Here is a 20,101-nt window from a genome sequence, read left to right as displayed (position 1 = left end):
TGACATGTTTTTAAATATTGCCTGAAGTTTCTGATTTGTTAGTAGCCTTGAATATGTGTTTTAAATTATCATACCATCCTCTAGGGGGTCAGTAGTGAGCTCTCCCTTTTTTGCTAATGGAAAGCAAGTGGTATTAATCTTAGAATCATAGAATTGCAGAGTTTGAAGGGATCTTGGGGATCATGTAGTCGAACCCCCTGCAGTACAGGAATCTTTTATGCAACGTGGGGCACGAACTCACAACCCTGAGAGGCTTATGCTCTACCAACTGAGCTATCCCAGTTCAGAAACAAAAACACAACAAGCTGTTTTATTCTGAGTTAGACCCTTGGCCCATCTTATTATTGACAGGGCTGATAATGTCCCCTTCCCAAAACCCTGAAGAACCTCTGCCAATCAGTGTAGACAGTACTGAGCTGAATGGGCCAAGAATCTGACTCAATATATGACAGCATATTTATTAGGACTATAGCTCAGTGGCATAAATAAATAACACACCTTCCTTGGTTTCTAATTATAGGTTGTGTGAAGACAAGCCTTCCTTTTTTCTGCCCGGAACCTCCTGACAGTCATTGGGTGACCCAAGTTCTAGCATTATTGAAAGGGTGTGTGGGGATTTCCTACATAGCAGAGCAGCCTGAATGATTCTAAATAGGAATCAAGTTTTGCAATCTAATCACTCAAGTCTGCTGTACAGGAAAAAAGTTTTGGGTTTTTTATGAACCAGGATGAAATGCTGTGAATGCATCTATTGCCCTCTGCTGGACAAACATTAGAATTGCCAGATCATATTTATTTTGCCTCTGTGGGATCTGTTGTTATTTGGGGGTGGGGGTTTCTACTCAGCACTTAAAAGCCCAGCATGGCTGAAATGTGTCTTTGAACTCTGACAGTGCCTATGGGTCGGGGACAGAGAGGGATTCGTTTCCTTTTTTTGCAGAACTCTTTTTTAATTAAAGTTTTCCATAACATAGTATGATAATAGAAAACCAATGAAAATGTTAAAAAGCAGATTTAGGCGACACGGGTGGCGCTGTGGTCTAAACCACAGAGCCTAGGGCTTGCCAATCAGAAGGTTGGCGGTTCAAATGCCCACTATGGGGTGAGCTCCCGTTGCTCGGTCCCTGCTCCTGCCAACCTAGCAGTTTGAAAGCACGTCAAAGTGCAAGTAGATAAATAGGTACCACTCCAGTGGGAAGGTAAACGGCGTTTCCGTGCGCTGCTCTGGTTCGCCAGAAGCTGCTTAGTCATGCTGGCCACATGACCCAGAAGCTGTACGCCGGCTCCCTCGACCAGTAAAGCGAGATGAGCGCCACAACCACAACCTAATGGTCAGGGGTCCCTTTACCTTTTATTGACATGGTCTCATGGGAAAAACTGTGGCAAGTGGATATGAAATTTACAGCCCGTTTTATTTTAAAGGAAAATGTTAGGAAAATGATATTAACGCCAAATAAACTGGCAAATATGTGCAATCCTGTGTCAAATAAATGCTGGAAGTGTAAACATAATGAAGGGACGTTTTTTCATATGATGTGGACATACGAAAAAATACATATAAAAAAATATGAAAAAGCTAAAGGCTTTTGGGAAATGATACATAATGAAATGGAAAATATATTTAAACTAGTTTTTCACCCTTCAGTTACCTCTCTCAGCAGCCTCCCATGCAAAGTAGCAAAAATAAAAAAATAAAATGCAAAGAGCATGAGGCTTGCTTCCGAGTAACCCACGTGGCGAATTAACACTCGACAATAACAACGAAGAGGAAGAAGGAGGCGGAGGGAGACAGTCGAACCCACGTGATACGCTCTCCGCCGCTTCCCACTGGCTCTGCGCTCCGCCAATCATTTGCCCTTGCCCTTTCTCCTGCCCGGCACCACGATGGCGCCCGCGGAGCCGGAAATTTAACTTCCCTGCTTTTCCAGGAACCGGAAGTGCCAGCTCTGAGGCAAACTGGGCAGCGGGGAAGCAGCGGGGTCCTGCTCCTCCCGGGCCCCGTTCCTCGTCCTCCGGCGGCGGCGGCGATGAAGCTCCTTCCCCCGCGCCGGGCGGGGAGGCGTTTCGTGCTGGGCGCCACCGTGCTGCTGTGGCAGCTGAGCGCGACCGCCCAGGCGGTGGAGCCCATCAGCCTGGGCTTAGCCATAGCCGGCGCCGCCGCCTCCGCCCTCACAGGAATCATCTCCTACCCGAAGCTCTACTGCTACTTCGCCCACTGCTGCCTCCACAAGCCTGGCGCCCGCAGCGGGACAGGTGAGCTAGTGGGAGGGGGCGGGGGGAGCATTTCGCGTTCGGGTTCTGTGACGTCAGAGTGCGGCAGCCCAGGTGGGGTGAGCTCTGCTCAGAGGTGAGTGGTGTGCATGCTCTGACATCAGAGTAGGAAGGTGGAAACCAGACGCTCCCACTGGTGTCAGGGAAGAGGTGGGGAGTGGCAGTGCAGGGTCCGCCTAAGTGTTTCTGTGGATCTAGAGGTGACTGCTGTGATATCACAGGAAGAAGATGAAAGGAAAGTGTGTGCAGTTGTCAGGGAAGGAGAACCTTTGGTCCATACAGCTCGGTATTGCTCACACCAACAGGCAGCATCTCTCTCCAGGATTTTGGACAGGGATCTTTCCCAGCCTACCTGGAGATGTCATTGAGGATTGAACCTTGGACCTTCTGCATAAGCATTGCCTGCTTTATTACTAAGCTGTGGGTATCCTTTTCCCTCCTTTTTTATTTGCTCTTTGTTAGGCACTTTGACCACGGAACCCCTGACCCCGCTAACGACCGGATATGAAGGTTGAAAGAGCCAAGAAATTGTGACTCTGCTCATAAATCAAGAAACTGAGCCTTTCTCGGGGAATTTTAAGGGGTTTGGGCTAGATAACCCTTAGGGTCACTTCCAGCACTAAAATTCTATTATTCTTCTTACTTTGTGGCTCACTGGAGTAGTGCTTTTTCATACAGGTTGGGTTCCCCACACTAGTGTTTGCCAGGCAAAACATTATATGCTTGCACAGAAGGATTTCCAAAATGCTCCTTTAATCAGTTACTCCTTTTATTCCCCCCAGTGCTTCAAGAGGGTTTGGATGACCGACTCTTTGGGCAGCATCTGGCGAAGAAGGTGATTGTGAAATCGCTTACTGGATTTTTGAATAATCCAAAGCCGAAGAAGCCTCTGGCCCTCTCCTTACATGGCTGGACTGGGACTGGCAAAAACTTTGCTAGTAGGATAATCGTGGAGAGCCTTTTTGAAGGAGGCCTCAACAGCAAATTTGTACATCAGTTTGTATCCACTCTGCATTTTCCTCATCAGCAGAACATTTCCCAGTACAAGGTAAAAAGACCGATTGCATCTTAAGACTAGATCTAACTATTTCCTTACAGCTGTGGTTCTGGGGAAGGGCTGCAACATGCCCTTGAACCCTGAAAGTGACTCCTGCTGGCCTAGATGGAGAACAGAGAGGGGAGCAGGAACTAGGAACTAGCCTGCCCTACAAAAGTACAATGTACATTAATTGCTCGCTCTTGCTTCTGGCCCTTGCCAATCACTAGCATGAGGCCCTCAGGAGGTTGTCTGGAAGGGTATGTGTCTCTTTGTCTGAAAAAAGTTTCCCACTGAGCTGAAGTGTTCCTACTTTTGAGTGACAGAAGGGAGGGAAGGTGGGTGGGGACTTCGCCAGAACCACCATTGCCCCGCTCCAAGCCTACACCCCCTGAAGCAACCCCCTGCTATCTTTAGAGCCCTCCCCACAAGCTGAGAAGGCAGGTTTAGCAATACTGTCAATAAACAGAACATGTTGTTCTTTTGAAATAACAAGGACCAGTTGCAGATGTGGATCCGGGGCAATGTGAGCAGCTGCCCAAGATCTGTCTTCATATTTGACGAGATGGACAAGATGCACGCTGGCCTCATCGACTCCATCAAGCCTTTCCTGGACTACTACGAGGAGCTGGACGGTGTGTCTTACCGGAAAGCTATCTTCATCTTTCTCAGGTTAGGAACAAGCCTAGATGTGAAGCTGCAAAAGTACTTCTAAATTTAGGAGCTGGCACTAAAAGCTCTCATCTCCATCTTTGGAATATGTCCTGAAGAAAGATTTCATCACCATAGCCTAAGGCTTTAAATTATTGATCATCTGGTGGCAGGGAATTTTCTTCTTCCAGCTTAGCTTCTTGCTCTACTATCATTAATTTACTAACTGCTTTCTAAATGGCCATTTCAAGACAATTTACACAGTAGGTAATCAAAAAGAGTTAAAAGACAGAAAAGCACCTAATACATTTAAAACAAATCAAAAAACTTTAAGCACTGGGCACTCATAGTAAAGATCCATTTATCCAGCTGGGAAAGTTTGTCAGAACAAATATGTCTTCAATTGTTTTCAGAAAGTGCAGATGGTGGGCACCTGCCATATCTGCAAAACTGGGGCAGCCACACAGAAGGCCCTGCTCCAAGTTATTACAGAATGGGTTTCTGAGATCTCTGGAACTTGCAGGAGACACTTCACCACAGGGATCTACAGGGCATGTAAGGGATAAAGTGTTCTCTCAAGTAACCTTGAGTGGTGGCCACCAATCTATATAGCTTTAAAAGAGAATTAGACAGCTTTATGGATGACCATTGTCCTGATCCAGCAGGCTGCTGTTAGTTAACATGGTCCTAAACTGTATAGGGATTTACATATCAGTACAGTCATAACTCGTGTTGCGTTTGCTTCATGATACAGTGGTGCCCCGCAAGACGAATGCCTCGCAAGACGGAAAACCCGCTAGACGAAAGGGTTTTCCGTTTTTGAGTTGCTTCGCAAGATGATTTTCCCTATGAGCTTGCTTCGCAAGACGAAACGTCTTGCTAGTCTTGCGATTTTTTTCCGCTTCCCCCCCTTTTTCTAAGCCGCTAAGCCGCTAATAGCCTTTTAGCAGCTAAGCCGCTGAGCCTTTAATAGCCGCTAAGCCGCTAATAGCGCTAAGCCGCTAAGCCGCTAATAGGGTTGCTTCGCAAGACGAAAAAACCGCTAGACGAAGAGAATCGCGGAACGGATTCTTTTCGTCTTGCGAGGCACCACTGTACGTTTTTTCAGGTTGCGTCCCGTGGTGACACAGAAGTACCGAAAAGGGTTACTTTCGGGTTTCGCCGCTCGCACATGCGCAGACGTGCAAAATGACGTCATGCGCAGACGCAGGTTGCGTTCTGCTCATGTTGCGAATGGGACTCCGGAACAGATTCCATTCGCAACCAGAGGTACCACTGTACTATTATCTTGAACGTGGGGTCATAGCAAACTGGCAACCGGTACAAATTTTGCAAGGTTTTAAAAGCTGGCACTTGTTGAAAAACGCCTTCCTTTCTCACTTCAGTAATGCAGGGGCTGAAAAGATCACCGAGGTGGCGCTGGACTTCTGGAGGAGGGGAAAGAGGAGGGAGGAGCTGAGCTTACGGGACCTGGACCTGACCTTGTCTGTTTTCAATAACAAAAACAGTGAGTAATCAGGGATATTAAACCTCCAGTCCTTTTTTATTGATTGAAATACTTGTAAACCATACTTTTGTGGAAAAAAAGTGGTGCTGTGTATATGCTGCTGTACGCTGCCATGTTACCTTGTGTGAATTAGCAGCATGCAAATAAGATAAATCAATGCTGCCTAACACAGGGGTGGGAATCTGTAGGCCTGGGGACCAAATGAGGCTCTCAGGCCCCGTCTCTCTGGCCCTCAGAAGTCTTCCCAAGCTCACTTCCCCCCACCCAGCTTAACCCTGTGGCCAGCTTGAGCTACTTTTGGCTGCCTGGAATCTTTCCTTGAAAAGTGACTCTTACTTACCTTGATGAAAGTGCTTTTTTCTGGGGGTACTCAAGAGTATGCAGTACCAGCACATTGGGGTGTGCGAACCTGGCTTTTGTTTGGTGAAACTAGCATGTACGAAAGTTAAGAGTCCCATCCATTGTTCCTCCACTGGCTCTGCCTACTTTTACCTCTGGTCTTACCCTCCACTGGCATGTGGCCCCTGGAAGGTTGCCCAAGTGGGAATGTGCCCCCCCCCCCGACTAAAAAAGTCTCCATGGAGCACATGAAGAACATCCCAGCTCATCAAGTAGTGCAAATGAAACCTCTAGTGACACAAAATCGTTATTGTTTAGCTTTTTACCAAACCGTTTGTGGTCCAGCACATAGTTAAAACTATGGAACTTGCAGAAAGCAGTGATGGCCACCAACATAGATGGCTTTAAGAGGGGATTAAACAAATTCACAGAGAAGAGGGCTAGCCTACTTGCTACATATGTTCTGCCTCCACGGCTGAAGGCAGAAAATGCCTCTGAATAGCACTTGCTGGAAACCACAGGAGGGGAGAGGGCTTCTCTTGTGCTTGGGTACTGCTTGAGGGTTTTATGTTGGGGCATCTGGTTGGCCACTGTGAGAACAGGATGCTGGACTAAGTGGCCCATGGGCCTGATTATGATTATGTTATGATTTTGGCCATAATTTCCTATACTATGGGTTTAGTCCCTCACCAAGCTTAAATTATTGTATTTGGGGCATGGAGTGTACTGTATTCGGCTTTATTTTATTGTATTTATACCTTAAGCAATTCTGGACAAAATGATAAAATCAAAAGAAAATTAATATATGAAAGAAAGAAAAAAAATATTTCCCCACCCCATACCAAACAAGATCGCTACCTTCCTTTGCAGGTGGCTTTTGGCACAGCAGCCTAATCGACAAACACCTCATCGATTATTTTGTACCCTTCCTGCCTCTGGAGTACAAGCATGTGAAAATGTGCATTCGGGTCGAGCTTGAATCCCGCGGCTACGAGGTGGATGAGGACATTGTGACCCAGGTCGCCGACGAGATGACTTACTTCCCAAAAGAAGAGCGGATCTACTCTGATAAGGGATGCAAGACTGTTTGTACAAAGCTGGATTTCTACCTGTAATGCATATATTTATGATTACCTGATTTTCGAAGAAAATGAACCCAATCACAGAACTTTGAGAAACTGAATCTTTTTCTTTTTAAAAAAGATTTTAAATTATGTAAAGAGAGGAGACAGCTCAATGGTTTATCAGAGTGGAAGGAATGGCGAACCTGATCCTACAAATTACTCAGTCTTGTGACCTTGTGTTGTGGTTTGGTCCACTCCAGAGCATCTTTTACTGATGCCTGTCCTGTGAAAACCACCTGAATTTTTCCACATCTGCTTTATGGCAGAGTATTCTAGAGAGTGACTATGTCTGTGACTGAGTTCTAATGAGATCTCTGATGTTGGAACCACCTCCCAATCTTCTTAAAAATTATGACTTCTCCCAAGGAATGAAGGAATGTTCTTGAGGCAGCTTAGGAAAAGACTTGTAGCTTTCCATGAGCGCCAACTCTTTCTTGAATGATTTCAGTAGTAGCGGCAGAGAGAGCTATGTAACATGGTATTTTCAAACTGTTTGCAGGGGTAGCTTTCTGTTCTTTGAAAGTGTTTGCGGGGTGGGGCAGTTCATCAACAAATTGGCCAGTATGGGTGGAAAAAACTCAGTGAGGGAATACTTGTGGGGGTCAGACTGGCTTCCACCTTGGCCCCCATCTTCATTCAGCTGCAGAATATTTGCGCCCTTATCCATGTGAGGAGTGTAACAAACTTACCCACTGCCCTGTGTCAGCAGAGGTGGCCCTCTAGGCCACTCCCAGAATCCTTTGCAATGTGCAAGGTGTGACACAAAAGATTCCCTGACCCTCAAAACCTTAAAAACCACTGCCTTAAATCTCAGAATGCAGGGGGTTGTGAAAGATTTTGATATTCAAACTAATTTATATGTTTAAAAAATTTGACAAATTCAGAAAGGCTTTTTGAAAACAGCACTCTCCATCAAAAGGAGTATGGTGGCACTAACAGGGAGAGAGGGGTTGCTGTTTTTTTACCTGCCTTAATTCCCACTTCTCTTGGCACCACTGAGGCAAAAACAGGCAGGGGTTTCCAGGATGGTTTAAAGTACAGGTGGGACAACTTCCACTCCTGCTGTTTTGTGGGTTGTGACAGCTTTCCAGGGGCTGATTTTGAGTGGTGGGGAAACCGTGTTGGATTTTCATCCCAATAAAGCCATCTTGTGTTGGAGAAGAGCAGTTGATAAATCAAAGCTCATGTAGGGCAGAAGGAAAACAGCTTTTCTCGACCTTACTGAACACAACTCCCAAGTTCTCAGCACTATCCTCTGAAAGCTCTCTCGGTGTATCTTCTTACTTTTCCAGCCTAGCTTCAAGAAAAGCCAGTGCATCTAATGTTAAAAAGGCACTTGTCAAAGGGTGAGTGCATCTTACGAAAAGCACAAGTGCTGTTGGATTACGCAATTTGTGTTAAGAGGTCCTCATTTCAACACTTGGCAGCATCCAGCTCACAGGCAGTCAGCCCGAGGCCTAATTTCACATTGGTGGCAGGAAGGAGTGTGGAAGAGAGCAAAATATAGAGGTTGCCACACACACTTTTGAGTTTGGTCATGTCCTGCTGTTGGCACACATCCCAAGAAAATTCTCCTGTAGAAATCTGTTTGGTATAGCAAAGTTAACAGCTGCCCTTAACTGGGCATTTTTGTGTCAAGTCTGTGCATTTGTGAAGAAATGCTTCTTCATGGCTCACTTTTGCACATAACTCACCAAACCATGGACAGGGACAGTTTTCACTATGGCTTGGCAGGACAAACCCAGGGGTAACAGCTGTCACAGTGATGGCTGCACAGCAACTGCTATAATGTAGAAACAAGATTGAGTAGCAGGGCAGTATCACTGTAACATACTTTGCCAGCCAAGAAGTTCAAATTATTGTTTTAAGCAACCATAAGTAAAAAACCCCACACATTTTGATGTGTCAACTGAGGCATTGGATTAAGCCTACATAAAGTCAAATTGCACTTTGGTCCTCTTGAATTCAAGCTTAGATTAGTTAAGAAAGTCCCTTAGTTAAGAAAGTCCGTTCCTTCTACCCAGCTCCCACTCCCCTTTTTTCAAAAGCCTCTGTAGGAGTAAGGAACTGAACAAAGTGTGTTTGCAGAATGGGGAGATTGTGAAACTTCCTTGCTGTGAACTACATGTGAAAGAGTTTGTCACAACCAACTTCTTCACACCGATTTTAAGTGCAACACATCACTTAGGCATCAGGCAGGCATATTCTGTGGTGGGAGGAGGCCCTGTCGAACTCAGGGGGACTTGCTTCTAAGTGTACACAGAAGATTGTGCTCTTTTTGGTCTTCCTCAAACCCAGAATAAGCCAAAAGACATGGAGCAAATTGAACTAGGTGCTGTTGGGAGAAGACTGCAGCTTTGTGATTTTTTGATTTAGAACTACCCGATTATGCCCTCCTGCAACTGATTTTTTAAATAAAATTGTAAAATAATTGGTCAAATGTCTCTTTGTCCTGCATCTATTGAGTTAAAACAGGGGCAAGTAACCTTTTTCACAAACCATGGACCACTTTCCCTGGGGGGGGGGGGGGTTGTAAACTGCTGCTGGTGGGTGAGCAAGTTAATGTAAATGACACTAATTGTACAGTAGGATACTTTTACAGTCAACACCCCCTTCCCTGCCATGCAAATAAGTGAAAGGCATTGCCAGCATAATTTGACCAGATATGGCTGCATTCTCTCCTCATTGTTGGAGGCAAATTTTGCCTCTGAATGCCAGTTGCTGGGTATTACAGATGCGGCGGGGGGGGGGGGGCTGCTGTTGGGGTCATCTGATTGGTCACAGGATCCTGGTCTTTCAATGAAGTTGCTCATCTCCTAGAAACTGGCTTTTTTGACAAATCAGGCTCCCTGGACAATGAACAAAACCACAGGGAGGATTAAGAAGGCAGAAAGACAATAGGAGAGCGCAAAAACCTTTTACTACAGCAGCTTGTGGCAGTTGAAGCTTATTCTTGTATCCAGAGTATCAGAACTGCTGCACTTTTGAACACCTGAGAAAATAAGGAAAGGCAAGAGACCTGTTTTATGGTACTTTTGTCCAAGATTTAATACAGATAGCAGCAACTGACCTACAATCACTCCATAGAAGTTACAAAACTTAGCCCACACTGGCCATTTTTAAAATGAATTAAAAGTTTCAATTTTTTCATAACTACTGATTCTGATCTCCTTTCTCAGCCACATATGAACTGTTCCTCTGGATTCTTAAAAGGGGAAACACAGAATCAAACCTCACTCTCTGAACTTGTGTTGTTACACTGCCAATTTATCCTTTGGTGATTTTTCTGACTGTTGCATTCCCAAGTGGCGAAGAAGTCACTGTATTTCACCACAGGGCTGTGGGGCAACCCCGTGAAGAATGAGAAGGAACATCATAACCTCATGGTGAGATAAAGTGAGTACACACTCAACCAGCACACTTCTGTCTCTTGGCAAAATGTCTGCTGAGATGGTGTCCAGGCTACAGGAGAATAGGGACTATGCAACCAACCTCTTTCATGCCTAGTCCCTTGCAGCGACTTTTTACCGCAGCAGGAGCCTAAGCGATTTGCCCTAATGCTCAGTGGCCTTTTATTGTACCGCTACACCCAGACAGAGCTCAGTTGGCAGCTCCTGCTTAAACAGGATTCTCTCTACAGCCACACACAGGCTTATAGCTGATATCAGTCACACTCAAGAACAGACCCATTGAAATGAAAAGGACCAACTTGAATCATAGTTAATTTCAACGGGTCTACTTTTCCTAAAACTCCATCAAACAGGAAGTTGCAGAGTAGCCTATTCTGTCTGTTCAGATGCATCTGGAGTTACTTGTTTGCTGTGGTGCACATACACATCCCAATTGCATTTCACACATTCATGTTCTCATTCCTTTAAATAAATGCTGCTTAATTAAGCCTTACAATAGCCTTCACCATCCTGCGGCCCTCCAAATGTTTCGGACCACAACTTCCATCACCCCTAGTCAAGCATCTAGAGGGCCCCAGGTTGGCAAATATGTGCTAAACATATTTATTGCTGCAGTGGGGGGGAGGGAGTTAATTGATCAAGTTCTCCCCACCATCCCCAAACCTCTGTAGCTTTAATAATTTTTTTATCACCATTTTGAAGGATAGAGGGATAAAAGATACTTTAAAAAATATGTTCCTTAATTTCCATTAAAAATATATAGAGGTAGGATGAGTGAGAGGCATTATTTGGAGAGAAAGGGTTCTAGTCCTCCTTGATTTAAACCAGGCTGCCTGACCCTGGTGCCCTCCAGAAGTTACAGCTCCGGACTACAACTCCCATCATCCATGACTGCTGTCCACACTTGCTGGGGTGTGCTGATTGGAACTGGGAATTCAACATCATCGGGCAGGAAGGCATGCCAGTTTGGGAAAGAACCAATCAGGCTATGTGTAACAGTGAATCCAAAGTTAAATCCCCTTTCAGACTTATACCAAAGCTGCAAACCTCGTCAAAAACTCTAGGGTAATGTTCCAGCCCATCAACAGGCAAATTATACACACACACAACACTCCCCATTCCTTTAGGGACAGTGTTTTGTTCCTGGAAGGATGACTGTCAAGATTTAAGGGGCAAAGACATACAAATTCATGGCCTATTATAGCCAGTTTCCCTAAGCTCAATCTGACACCTAACTGCATTGTTACAGTCGAAGGTGGATCAGCTTTAGAGTCCCATATACAGAGAGGACCCCACCTTTTCTTCCATCCATAGGGAGAGCTGGTCATGCCACTGGTTACCTGCACACTGAATAACTTCAAGCTTCCCTAGGAAGATGCCCTTGCACAATTTGCAATGCTTTAGCCAACAGATGGAGAAAAGCACTCTGCTTCCCAATGACCCCATGAGCTGAAATTCCCAAAAAGACACCCGGGAGCAGGTACGGATGCCACAACAGCATTAGCCATCCTTCATTTCATACTGAGTGTCATAGTCTAGAGCAGTGTTTCTCAAATCTGCGTCCCCGGCTGATGTTGGACTACAACATCCACCATTCCCGTCCACTGGTTCCGCCAGCTGGGGATTATGGGAGTTGTAGTCCAACAACATCTGGGGACCTAAATTTGAGAAACACTGGTCTAGAGGAATGCGGAGAGGAGAGGCAAAGTCACTCTTAGCAAATCCCAGCTGTTGAACGCTAATCCTTTATGGTCCATAGTTGTGGGCTTGTCTTACATCATGGGTGGGCAACCTGTGGATCTCCAGTTGTTACTGAGGCTTGAAGCAGCCACCATGGTGAACAGTCAGGGAGCTACAAACCAGGTGTGAAGAACTTTCAGCCCTCCAGTTGTTGCTGAACTACAGCTCCCATCGGTGCCCAACAAGCAGGGCCAGTAGCCAGGGATGATGGGAGTTGTAGTTCAGCAACATCTGGAGGGCCAAAGGTTCCCTATACCTGATGTACTCCATCAATATCTGGTGGTCTACAAGTTTGCCATCCTGGTCTTACACTTGTGATTTCTACCTAAAGCCAAGAGTGGTACCTGTTTTCTTGATGGCACATTGTGAGAGGAAATGTCTAAGGTGTGACCATAAAAAGCCAACAGCTCCTGAGAGCCCCACACAATATTTTTAAAAGTGCACACCCAGAGTTTTTCTTTCATTTAAAAAAAAAAGTTTTAAAAGTGCTTTGGAGAAAGAGAGGATAACAGATTTAAGAAACCCTTCACCATCCTCCTCTTTCTGGTTTAATGGCATTTTTTAAAAAAATCAAATATCCACCAAGTCCAACTTGGTCTGTACAGTCTTGCACCCCTTGGTGGAGTAGATCCGTTCGTCCTTTGGGAAGAAAGTCATCTCATCGGCCACCTTCTGGACCACTGACTCGTCGACAGGGTTGCCGCGGGAGACTATCTCTGCCCGGATACACATTTTCACATGCTTGTACTCCAGGGGAAGGAATGGCACGAAGTAATCAATGAGATTCCGGTCGATAAGACTGCTGTGCCAGAGGCCGCCTGGGGAAGGGCAAAATTGAGAAGGTGAGTGGATTTGGGAACTGGGAGATATCGTTGCCTCTGCATATTGTGATAACCGAGCTGTGAGTCCTGCCTTGCAGGGGGGCTGCACTAGAGCAGGGGTAGGCAACCTAAGGCCCAGGGGCTGGATGCGGCCCAATCGCCTTCTCAATCCAGCCCGTGGATAATCCAGGAATCAGCGTGTTTTTACATGAGTAGAATTGTGTCCTTTTATTTAAAATGCATCTCTGGATTACTTGTGGGGCATAGGAATTCATTCATATTTTTTTCCCAAAATATATTCTGGGCCACCACATGGTCTGAGGGACGGTTGCTGACCCCTGCACTAGAGGACCCTCTGAGTCCCTTCCAACTCTATATATCGTTATAAGAATTCTAAGGTCTCAAATATAAATTAAATGTTCATAAATGTACAAGGCAAACACATACATACCGTAAGTATATAAACCATGTGTCTGAAATAGTACAGAAGAGCAATCCTGAAGCCATTTTTACTCTCCCAAATTGACCTCAAATATTTCTCTGCAAGGAGGAAGGAAATGGGAAAGCCTTCCCATTGTCTTTTGCTTGCAAATCCTGCCTTAAGGGCCTATTTGTGTATGAACAGGGTGTGCCTGTGACATGGGACTCAGGAACTAAACTATTAACCATAACAAAAGAATGGCCAGATTGCCCAGGTAATGCAATCGGTGACCATTATCAGGTATACTGGCAGACAGGATTACTGCTATAGACTGCCTCCTTTTGTAATGTATGCATGTTGGGGGCGGTGGTCTTGAGCTACAGGGTGGGCAATTTCAAAAATCTATACAAGGGCTTGCATACCATTGTTCAGGGTTCTCTCCTCCCTCCTGCGTGTGGTGAGTGGGGACCCTATTGCAACAGTTTAATAAAGATGAGGCTTACTATCCGCTTTGCTTCTCAATATACTCTTGTTGGCTAATGGTTGACTACTTATTTGTTTTTTAAACTGAGAAGTATATAAATTCTAAAGAATACATCTAGCTCAGGATTGCCTACAATGACCGGCAGTGGCTCTCTAGGCAGGGGCAGCCACTGCGGTGCCCTCCATATGTTGTTGGACTTCAACTCTAATCGTGCCTGACCACTTCCCATGTAGGTTGCAGGGGCTGATGAGAGTTGGAGTCCGACAACAGACTAAAAGGCCACAGATGGGAGACAGAACTTTGAGTTAGGAAGAATTTAAAAATCTCTTGCTTGACCAGGAAGGGGGAGGGCAAAGAACAGCCAACGAAACTCACTGTTCTTGTTGTTGAAGACGCCCACGGATAACACAGGCTCCAGGTCCTTCAGCTGGATCTCCTCCCTGTCCCGCCCATTGTGCCAGAAATCTAAGGTCACTCTGGTGATGAGGTCTCCCCCAGCGTTACTGTCAGAAAAGCCAAAGGGGTGGGTGGGAGACATGTTAGGAATCCATATGCTTCATAACAGAGCCAGCAATACACATCCTGATTTTGTAAGAAACCTATCTTACTTAAACTTTGGAACTCCCTGCCTATTGACATCAGTCAGATGCTTTTGGTGCATGCTAAAAACATTTTTTTTAAAAATCGGGCAATGTAGAATGTAGAATGCTGGTACACATAGCATTCTACCCCCACCCCCACTTGAGGAATGTATTAAAAAGTGGTGAAGAGGGAAAATGCTAGATATCATTAGGAAAGGGTTTGAAAATAAAACCACCAGTATCGTAAAGCCACTAAATTAATTGGTGGTGTGACCCTACGCGGAGTAGCGCGAACAGTTCTGGTTGCCTCGCTTCAAAAATGATACTGGAAAAGCTTCAGAAAAGGGCAGCCAAAAGCGGATGGAGCGATTCTCCTATATAATGGATGCATTTGGGACGTTCTAGTTTAAGAGAAAAAGTCAGTAAGAGATAACGTGACCGAGGTTTATAAAATTGTGCATGGCACAGAGAAAGAGGATATAAAACAGCTTTTCTCCCTTTCTCCTGACATTCAATCTTGTGGAAATCCCATGAAGCTGAATGTCAGGAGATTCAGGACAGATAAAAAAAAGTCCTTCTTCATGCATAATTAAACCCAGGGAACTCACTCCCACAGGGGGTAGTGATGGCCACCAACTTGGACAGCTTTGAAACAGGATTAGGAGAAGGTAATGCTATTGATGGAGGGACGTGGGTGGCACTGTGGGTTAAACCACAGAGCCTAGGGCTTGCCGATCAGAAGGTCGGAGGTTCAAATCCCCGCGCCGGGGTGAGCTCCCGTTGCTCGGTCCCAACCTAGCAGTTCAAAAGCACGTCAAAGTGCAAGTAGATAAATAGGTACCGCTCTGGCGGGAAGCTAAACGGCGTTTCCGTGCGCTGCTTTGGTTCGCCAGAAGCGGCTTAGTCCTGCTGGCCACACGACCCGGAAGCTGTACGCCGGCTCCCTCGGCCAGTAAAGTGAGATGAGCGCCGCAACCCCAGAGTCGGTCACAACTGGACTTAATGGGTATGGGGTCCTTTTACTTTTACCTAATGCTATTGCTGGCTATGCTCTGCCTCCACTGTCAGAGGCAGAGTGCCTCTGAATGCCAGCTGCTGGAAACAACAGGAGGGGAGAGTTGCTGTTGTACTCAGTTGCTTCTGAGCTTCCATTTTAAAAGACTAGATGGGCCTCTGATGACCTGATCCAGTGGGACTTGTCTAATTTCAAATGGAAACCATCAAATGAAGGGCTTGTGGTTGCAGGCAAAGAGATTCCCAACCTGAGAAAAATGAAGATTGCCCTCCTGTAGGAGACACCATCAATCTGCTCGTAGTAGTCAAGGAAAGGCTTGATGGCATCTATCAGTCCTGGGTGAAGCTTGTCCATCTCATCAAATATGAATACCGACTTGGCGCAAGCGCTGACGTTACCCCGAATCCACTTCTGCAATTGCTCCTGGACCAAAGCAGTAAGGAAGATAAAAGGTTGATCTTACAGTTCTTCAGCATTTACCCAATTATGGAGGATGATCTGATTTTAACATTAAAAAACCCTGACACCCTACTTGAGTAATTGACCAATGAAACAAAGCAACAGTCAGACAGAGTGATCTTTAAATCTAAGAGAGTGGTGGAATTTATGCCAGCTTAATGTAAACTGGTGTAAATTCCAAACTGCATTCAGGAGGAGGGCTACTACTGGTCTGAGCCTGGCAGAGGGTAAAAGCACCCTTTAGAACAGAGCTTGACTTGCAACACATTTTTTTCACAGGATCACAGAACTGTAGAGTAACAACTTTAAAGTGGTTTGCAAAAAAGATAAAACCATAAAAACATGGGGGAAATGCAATACATTATGATACACAATAAGTTAACTAAAATTAAAATCCACATCAACTTTCTAAGCATGTGAGCAGGTTTGGCTGAACAGGAATGTTTTTAGGAGGCACTGAAAAGAGTATAGTGAAGGTGCCTGCCTGATATCAAGAGGCAGGGATGTCCAAAGTGCAGGTGCTGCCCCACTAAATGATCAAGTTCTTTAAAATGTGGAATGGGTATTACATGGTACCTGTAGTAGTGCCAATCTGGCTGATCCAAGCAGTCACATGTGGGGTAAGGTGATGATGTAGATAAAGTGTTCCCAAACTGTAACACTTTGAACATGGCCCGGTAGCAAATGAGCGACCAGTGCAGATCTCTGAGCACATGTGTTATAATGCTGACGAGGCCTCACTCCTGTCAGCAATTGCGCTGCAGCATCCTGCACTAACTGAAGCTTCTGGGTCATGTGTGAGGGAAGTTCCACACAGGGCAAATAGATGTAATTCGGTCTTGAAGCAACCAACCCATGAACTACTGTAGCAAGGCTTTCCTGGTCCAGGGATGGCTGTAGCTGTTGAACTGTCCACTGAAGTTTGCTGAGCCTCCAGTGACAGAACCAGATGCAGAAGTACCCCCAAACTGAAAACTTTCTCCTTGGGGGGGGGGGAGCAACCCCATCCAGGGTAGGCAACTAACCAATTTCTCAGACATGGGGGCTTCTTAACCACAGTCGTATAAGGCAGCTCCTTCCATTCCTAAAAAAGGAAGCAGCTCCACAAACTCTCAGCTTTCACTTTCCATTCTCCTGTATTAACTCCTTTTACTGGAAGGCAAAGGACCACTACTGGTTTTCGAGAGTGATCAAAAGGCCATAGCAATAGGATCCAAAAAATCCAAAGTTTTCTTTTTCTGGGTGCTCCTTCTCCTGCCCTTCTAGAATATTGAAAGCATTTCCAAACGAAGAACAAAGTCTCTACCTGGCGCAAGTCCCAGAGACCTCAGTTTCCCTCTGCAAGCTAGGATTCCCCACAAGCTTACTGTTTAGCAAGCCGTGTACAACCCAGTGTTCCTAGGAACCTCTGCTTCATTTAGAGTAACTTTTAAGTTTCTAGAGCTCATGGATGCAAAAAGAAGCTTTAAAGAATGATCAGGAAAAAGTCAGGAAAAAAGCTTTCAATTATTCAGGGGAATAGGGACCCTGGAAAAGGAAGACAGGTAGCAGACCCTTGGTCCATCTAGCTCAGTATTGTCAACAGGTATAGGCAGCCGCACCAACAGGTTAAAGAACAGTTTTTATCCGTGGGCTGTTGGGCTGCTGAATGGAAAAAAATAGTGGTGCAATTGACTTCTGACAAGCACACAGAGTGAGAACAAGACTGAGTGTATTGGGGGGGGGGGGGCTCGTTTAATTTCACTGCACACAGGTAGTATAGTGACAATAAAGGGTTATTATTATTTATTTATTATATTATTAACACTGACTTGCAGTGGCTTTCCAGGGTTTCAGGAAAGGACATTCCTAGACCTGGAGATGCCATTGGGGATTGAACCCAGGACCTTCTGCATGCAAAGCAGGTGTTGTCCCAGCGAGCCACAGCCCTCCCACTTAACACAAAGTAAAATTCTAGTCCTTACAGTTAATTAAAGAGCTGAATTCAATATTGCCAATATTGCCCAGTATTGTCAACACTAACTGGTAGTGGTTATCTAGGCTGTCGGGCAAGGGAGATACTGGGGGTTCTGCATGCAAAAAACTTAAGAATATAAGTGGAGTCTGCAGCATGAGGCCAGTGGCCCACTTAGTCCAGCATCCTGTTCCCACCAGCTGCCTATTGGAGGTGCACCAGCAAGGTCTAACCACAACAGCAGCTCCTTGAAATTCCCAGCAGGGGGTATTTGGAGTGGAGGCAACATGTGCTTCACCACTGAGTTGTACTATTCAGATATCTCAGTACTCTTGGCTATACTGTGCTACAGCCTTCACTAACCCAATGATAGCCAAATGCTTTCAACTACAGCTCCCATCAGCTCCAGCTGAGATTGAGAGCTGCCTCACTTTGCCCACTCTGTAAAATGGAAACAAAATAAGCCTAGAATCAGCAACATAAAGCCTTGCAAAAACACTCAACCAATTACACCCTCACCTTATACATTGCAATCTGGTGGTCGTGGGGGAAATGCAGTGTAGAAAGGAAAAGGTGGACGTATTTGCTCTTCAGCCCGGCCTTGTGGATGTTTTCAGCAACAATCTGGCTGACAAAATTTTTGCCCGTCCCTGCCCAACCATGCAGGGAGAGTGCCAGGGGCTTCTTAGGGTTTGGGTTGTTGACGAAGCCGGTCACCGCCTTCAGGATCACGTCCTTCGCCAGGTGCTGTCCGAAAAGCTTATTGTCCAGATTCTGCCGGAGCACTGCAAAGAGGCAAAGGTGGAGAGTGTTGATTTCAGAGAGGCACTCCTGCAACCCTCAGTGTGGGTCCAGGGATTAGAGTGCTGGGCTTGGGACCTGGGAGACCAGGGTTCAAATTCCCACTTGGCCTTTGAAGCTCACCGGGGGACCTTGGGCCAGTCACAGCTTCTCAGTGTGACCTACCTCACAGGGTTGTTGTGAGGATTGAATTAGGAAGGGAGAACTGTGTATGCCACCTTGAGCTCCTTGGAGAAAAAGGTGGGATATAAATGCAATAAATAAATAAACCTTGGGCATTATCCAGCTACAGTTGGGAATATCCTTCAGAAATCCAGGAGTGCAGTGTAGAGAATACTGTGCTACATGGACTCTAAGGCAACTTCTTTCCTTAAACACACAGCACAACCAAATTGAACTCTATGGGGCCAAAACTACTTCACTCTCTCTCTCCCCTCCCCCAACAAAAAACTCCAACTTCCCTATAAGAGGGGGGGTCCCCTCTAGGGGGGCATCCCTGCCTTATTTTTCGTCCTCTTTCCTTGCCTCTCTATGGTGGGGCTAGGGCTTCTACATCCCGCTTTTTGCCCCTCTATGGGGCCAGCCAGCCACCCTCCCTGCCTGCGGGTACCGGTGCTGTTGGGCCGCTCCTCCTCGCCGGGGCAGCACTCCACGAAGGCGCAGTAGAAGCGGGGCGAGGAGAGGTAACCGGTCAGAGCCGAGGCCGCCCCGATGGCGATGCCGGTGCTGATGGGCTCCAGCCCCGCCGATCCAGGCGGCCCCAAGGCGGCCACCAGCAGCAGGAGCAGCACCGGCGGCGGCAAAAGCAGGCGGAGTCGGAGCCGCTGCATGGTGGTGGACGCCGCGCCGTCAAAAGGGCCGGCAATGCCCCGCGCTGGCGGCTACTTTTGCAAGTCCGACCGCCCACCTTCGCAAGCACGACGCGGGGACTACAACTCCCAGCAGCCCCCGCAAGGACCCCTTCCCTTTCCCGTAAGCCCCGGCGCCATCTTTGTTTGGGGCGGAGTTTCCATCCTAGCAACCGCTAAGCAAGTTTCATTGGCTGTTGCTAAGGGAGTTACTGAACAAGCACGTGGATTGCTTTCGTGTGCGTGTGTGTAAATACAATATATAATATAATAAAGCGCGCATGCGCGTGCAAGTTTAAAATATATAAACAGTGTAGTACAGTGGTTAGAGTTGTTAAAGTCAGGGCGGGGGGTGTGACACCCCGAAAGTAGTGCCAAAGTCCCCAGCACAGCCTCGACCTAAAGTCAGGACGATGACCCTGACCCTACGCACAACCACGACCTAACCCCCCAAACCCAAAGCCTCTCTCTTCTGAGAAATCAACTATCAAATGCATGCTCAAATGAAATAACATTATTTTATTTGCAGGGTGGCTTGAGCGCCGTCCTGCTGGGCAGACAATGGAAGGAGGTTCATAAAATAGGGTTACCAGACCTCCCTGGTTCCCAGGGACAGTCCCTGGATTTGCAAATCTGTCC

General features: G+C 46.3%; 2 protein-coding genes across 2 annotated transcripts; one reads left to right on the top strand and one right to left on the bottom strand.

Annotated features, from left to right (window-relative positions):
* The first annotated feature begins 1,926 nt into the window (after positions 1–1,926).
* Positions 1,927–9,368, top strand: LOC114588966 (torsin-1A-like). The gene is made up of 5 exons (XM_028714815.2): positions 1,927–2,253; positions 3,054–3,319; positions 3,804–3,979; positions 5,344–5,465; positions 6,675–9,368. The coding sequence occupies exons 1-5, from the start codon at positions 2,028–2,030 to the stop codon at positions 6,917–6,919; spliced, it is 1,035 nt and encodes a 344-aa protein (XP_028570648.1). The 5' UTR covers positions 1,927–2,027; the 3' UTR covers positions 6,920–9,368.
* A 582-nt stretch (positions 9,369–9,950) lies between these two features.
* Positions 9,951–19,572, bottom strand: TOR1B (torsin family 1 member B). The gene is made up of 5 exons (XM_028714814.2): positions 19,225–19,572; positions 18,333–18,598; positions 15,648–15,823; positions 14,180–14,307; positions 9,951–12,896 (listed from the first exon to the last, which is right to left on the bottom strand). Exons 1-5 carry the CDS (start codon positions 19,442–19,444, stop codon positions 12,649–12,651), a joined length of 1,038 nt encoding a protein of 345 aa, XP_028570647.2. The 5' UTR covers positions 19,445–19,572; the 3' UTR covers positions 9,951–12,648.
* Between the last annotated feature and the right edge of the window lie 529 nt (positions 19,573–20,101).

The sequence above is a fragment of the Podarcis muralis genome, chromosome Z (genome assembly GCF_964188315.1).
Source record: "Podarcis muralis chromosome Z, rPodMur119.hap1.1, whole genome shotgun sequence".
NCBI lineage: Eukaryota > Metazoa > Chordata > Lepidosauria > Squamata > Lacertidae > Podarcis > Podarcis muralis.
The sequence above is the reverse complement of the archived record's forward strand: the minus strand, read 5'-3'. Positions and strand labels throughout refer to the sequence as shown.

What these genes read in the sequence shown, in the direction of transcription:
- LOC114588966 (XM_028714815.2), top strand. Translation starts at nt 2,028, where the DNA reads ATGAAGCTCCTTCCCCCGCGCCGGGCGGGGAGGCGTTTCGTGCTGGGC. An exon ending in TGGCGCCCGCAGCGGGACAG is followed by an intron (nt 2,254 to 3,053) that starts GTGAGCTAGTGG and finishes TATTCCCCCCAG; the next exon opens with TGCTTCAAGAGGGTTTGGAT. An exon ending in TGTTTTCAATAACAAAAACA is followed by an intron (nt 5,466 to 6,674) that starts GTGAGTAATCAG and finishes CTTCCTTTGCAG; the next exon opens with GTGGCTTTTGGCACAGCAGC.
- TOR1B (XM_028714814.2), bottom strand. Translation starts at nt 19,444, where the DNA reads ATGCAGCGGCTCCGACTCCGCCTGCTTTTGCCGCCGCCGGTGCTGCTC. An exon ending in ACCAGATTGCAATGTATAAG is followed by an intron (nt 15,824 to 18,332) that starts GTGAGGGTGTAA and finishes GCTTTGGTCCAG; the next exon opens with GAGCAATTGCAGAAGTGGAT. An exon ending in GCAATCTTCATTTTTCTCAG is followed by an intron (nt 14,308 to 15,647) that starts GTTGGGAATCTC and finishes CTTTTCTGACAG; the next exon opens with TAACGCTGGGGGAGACCTCA.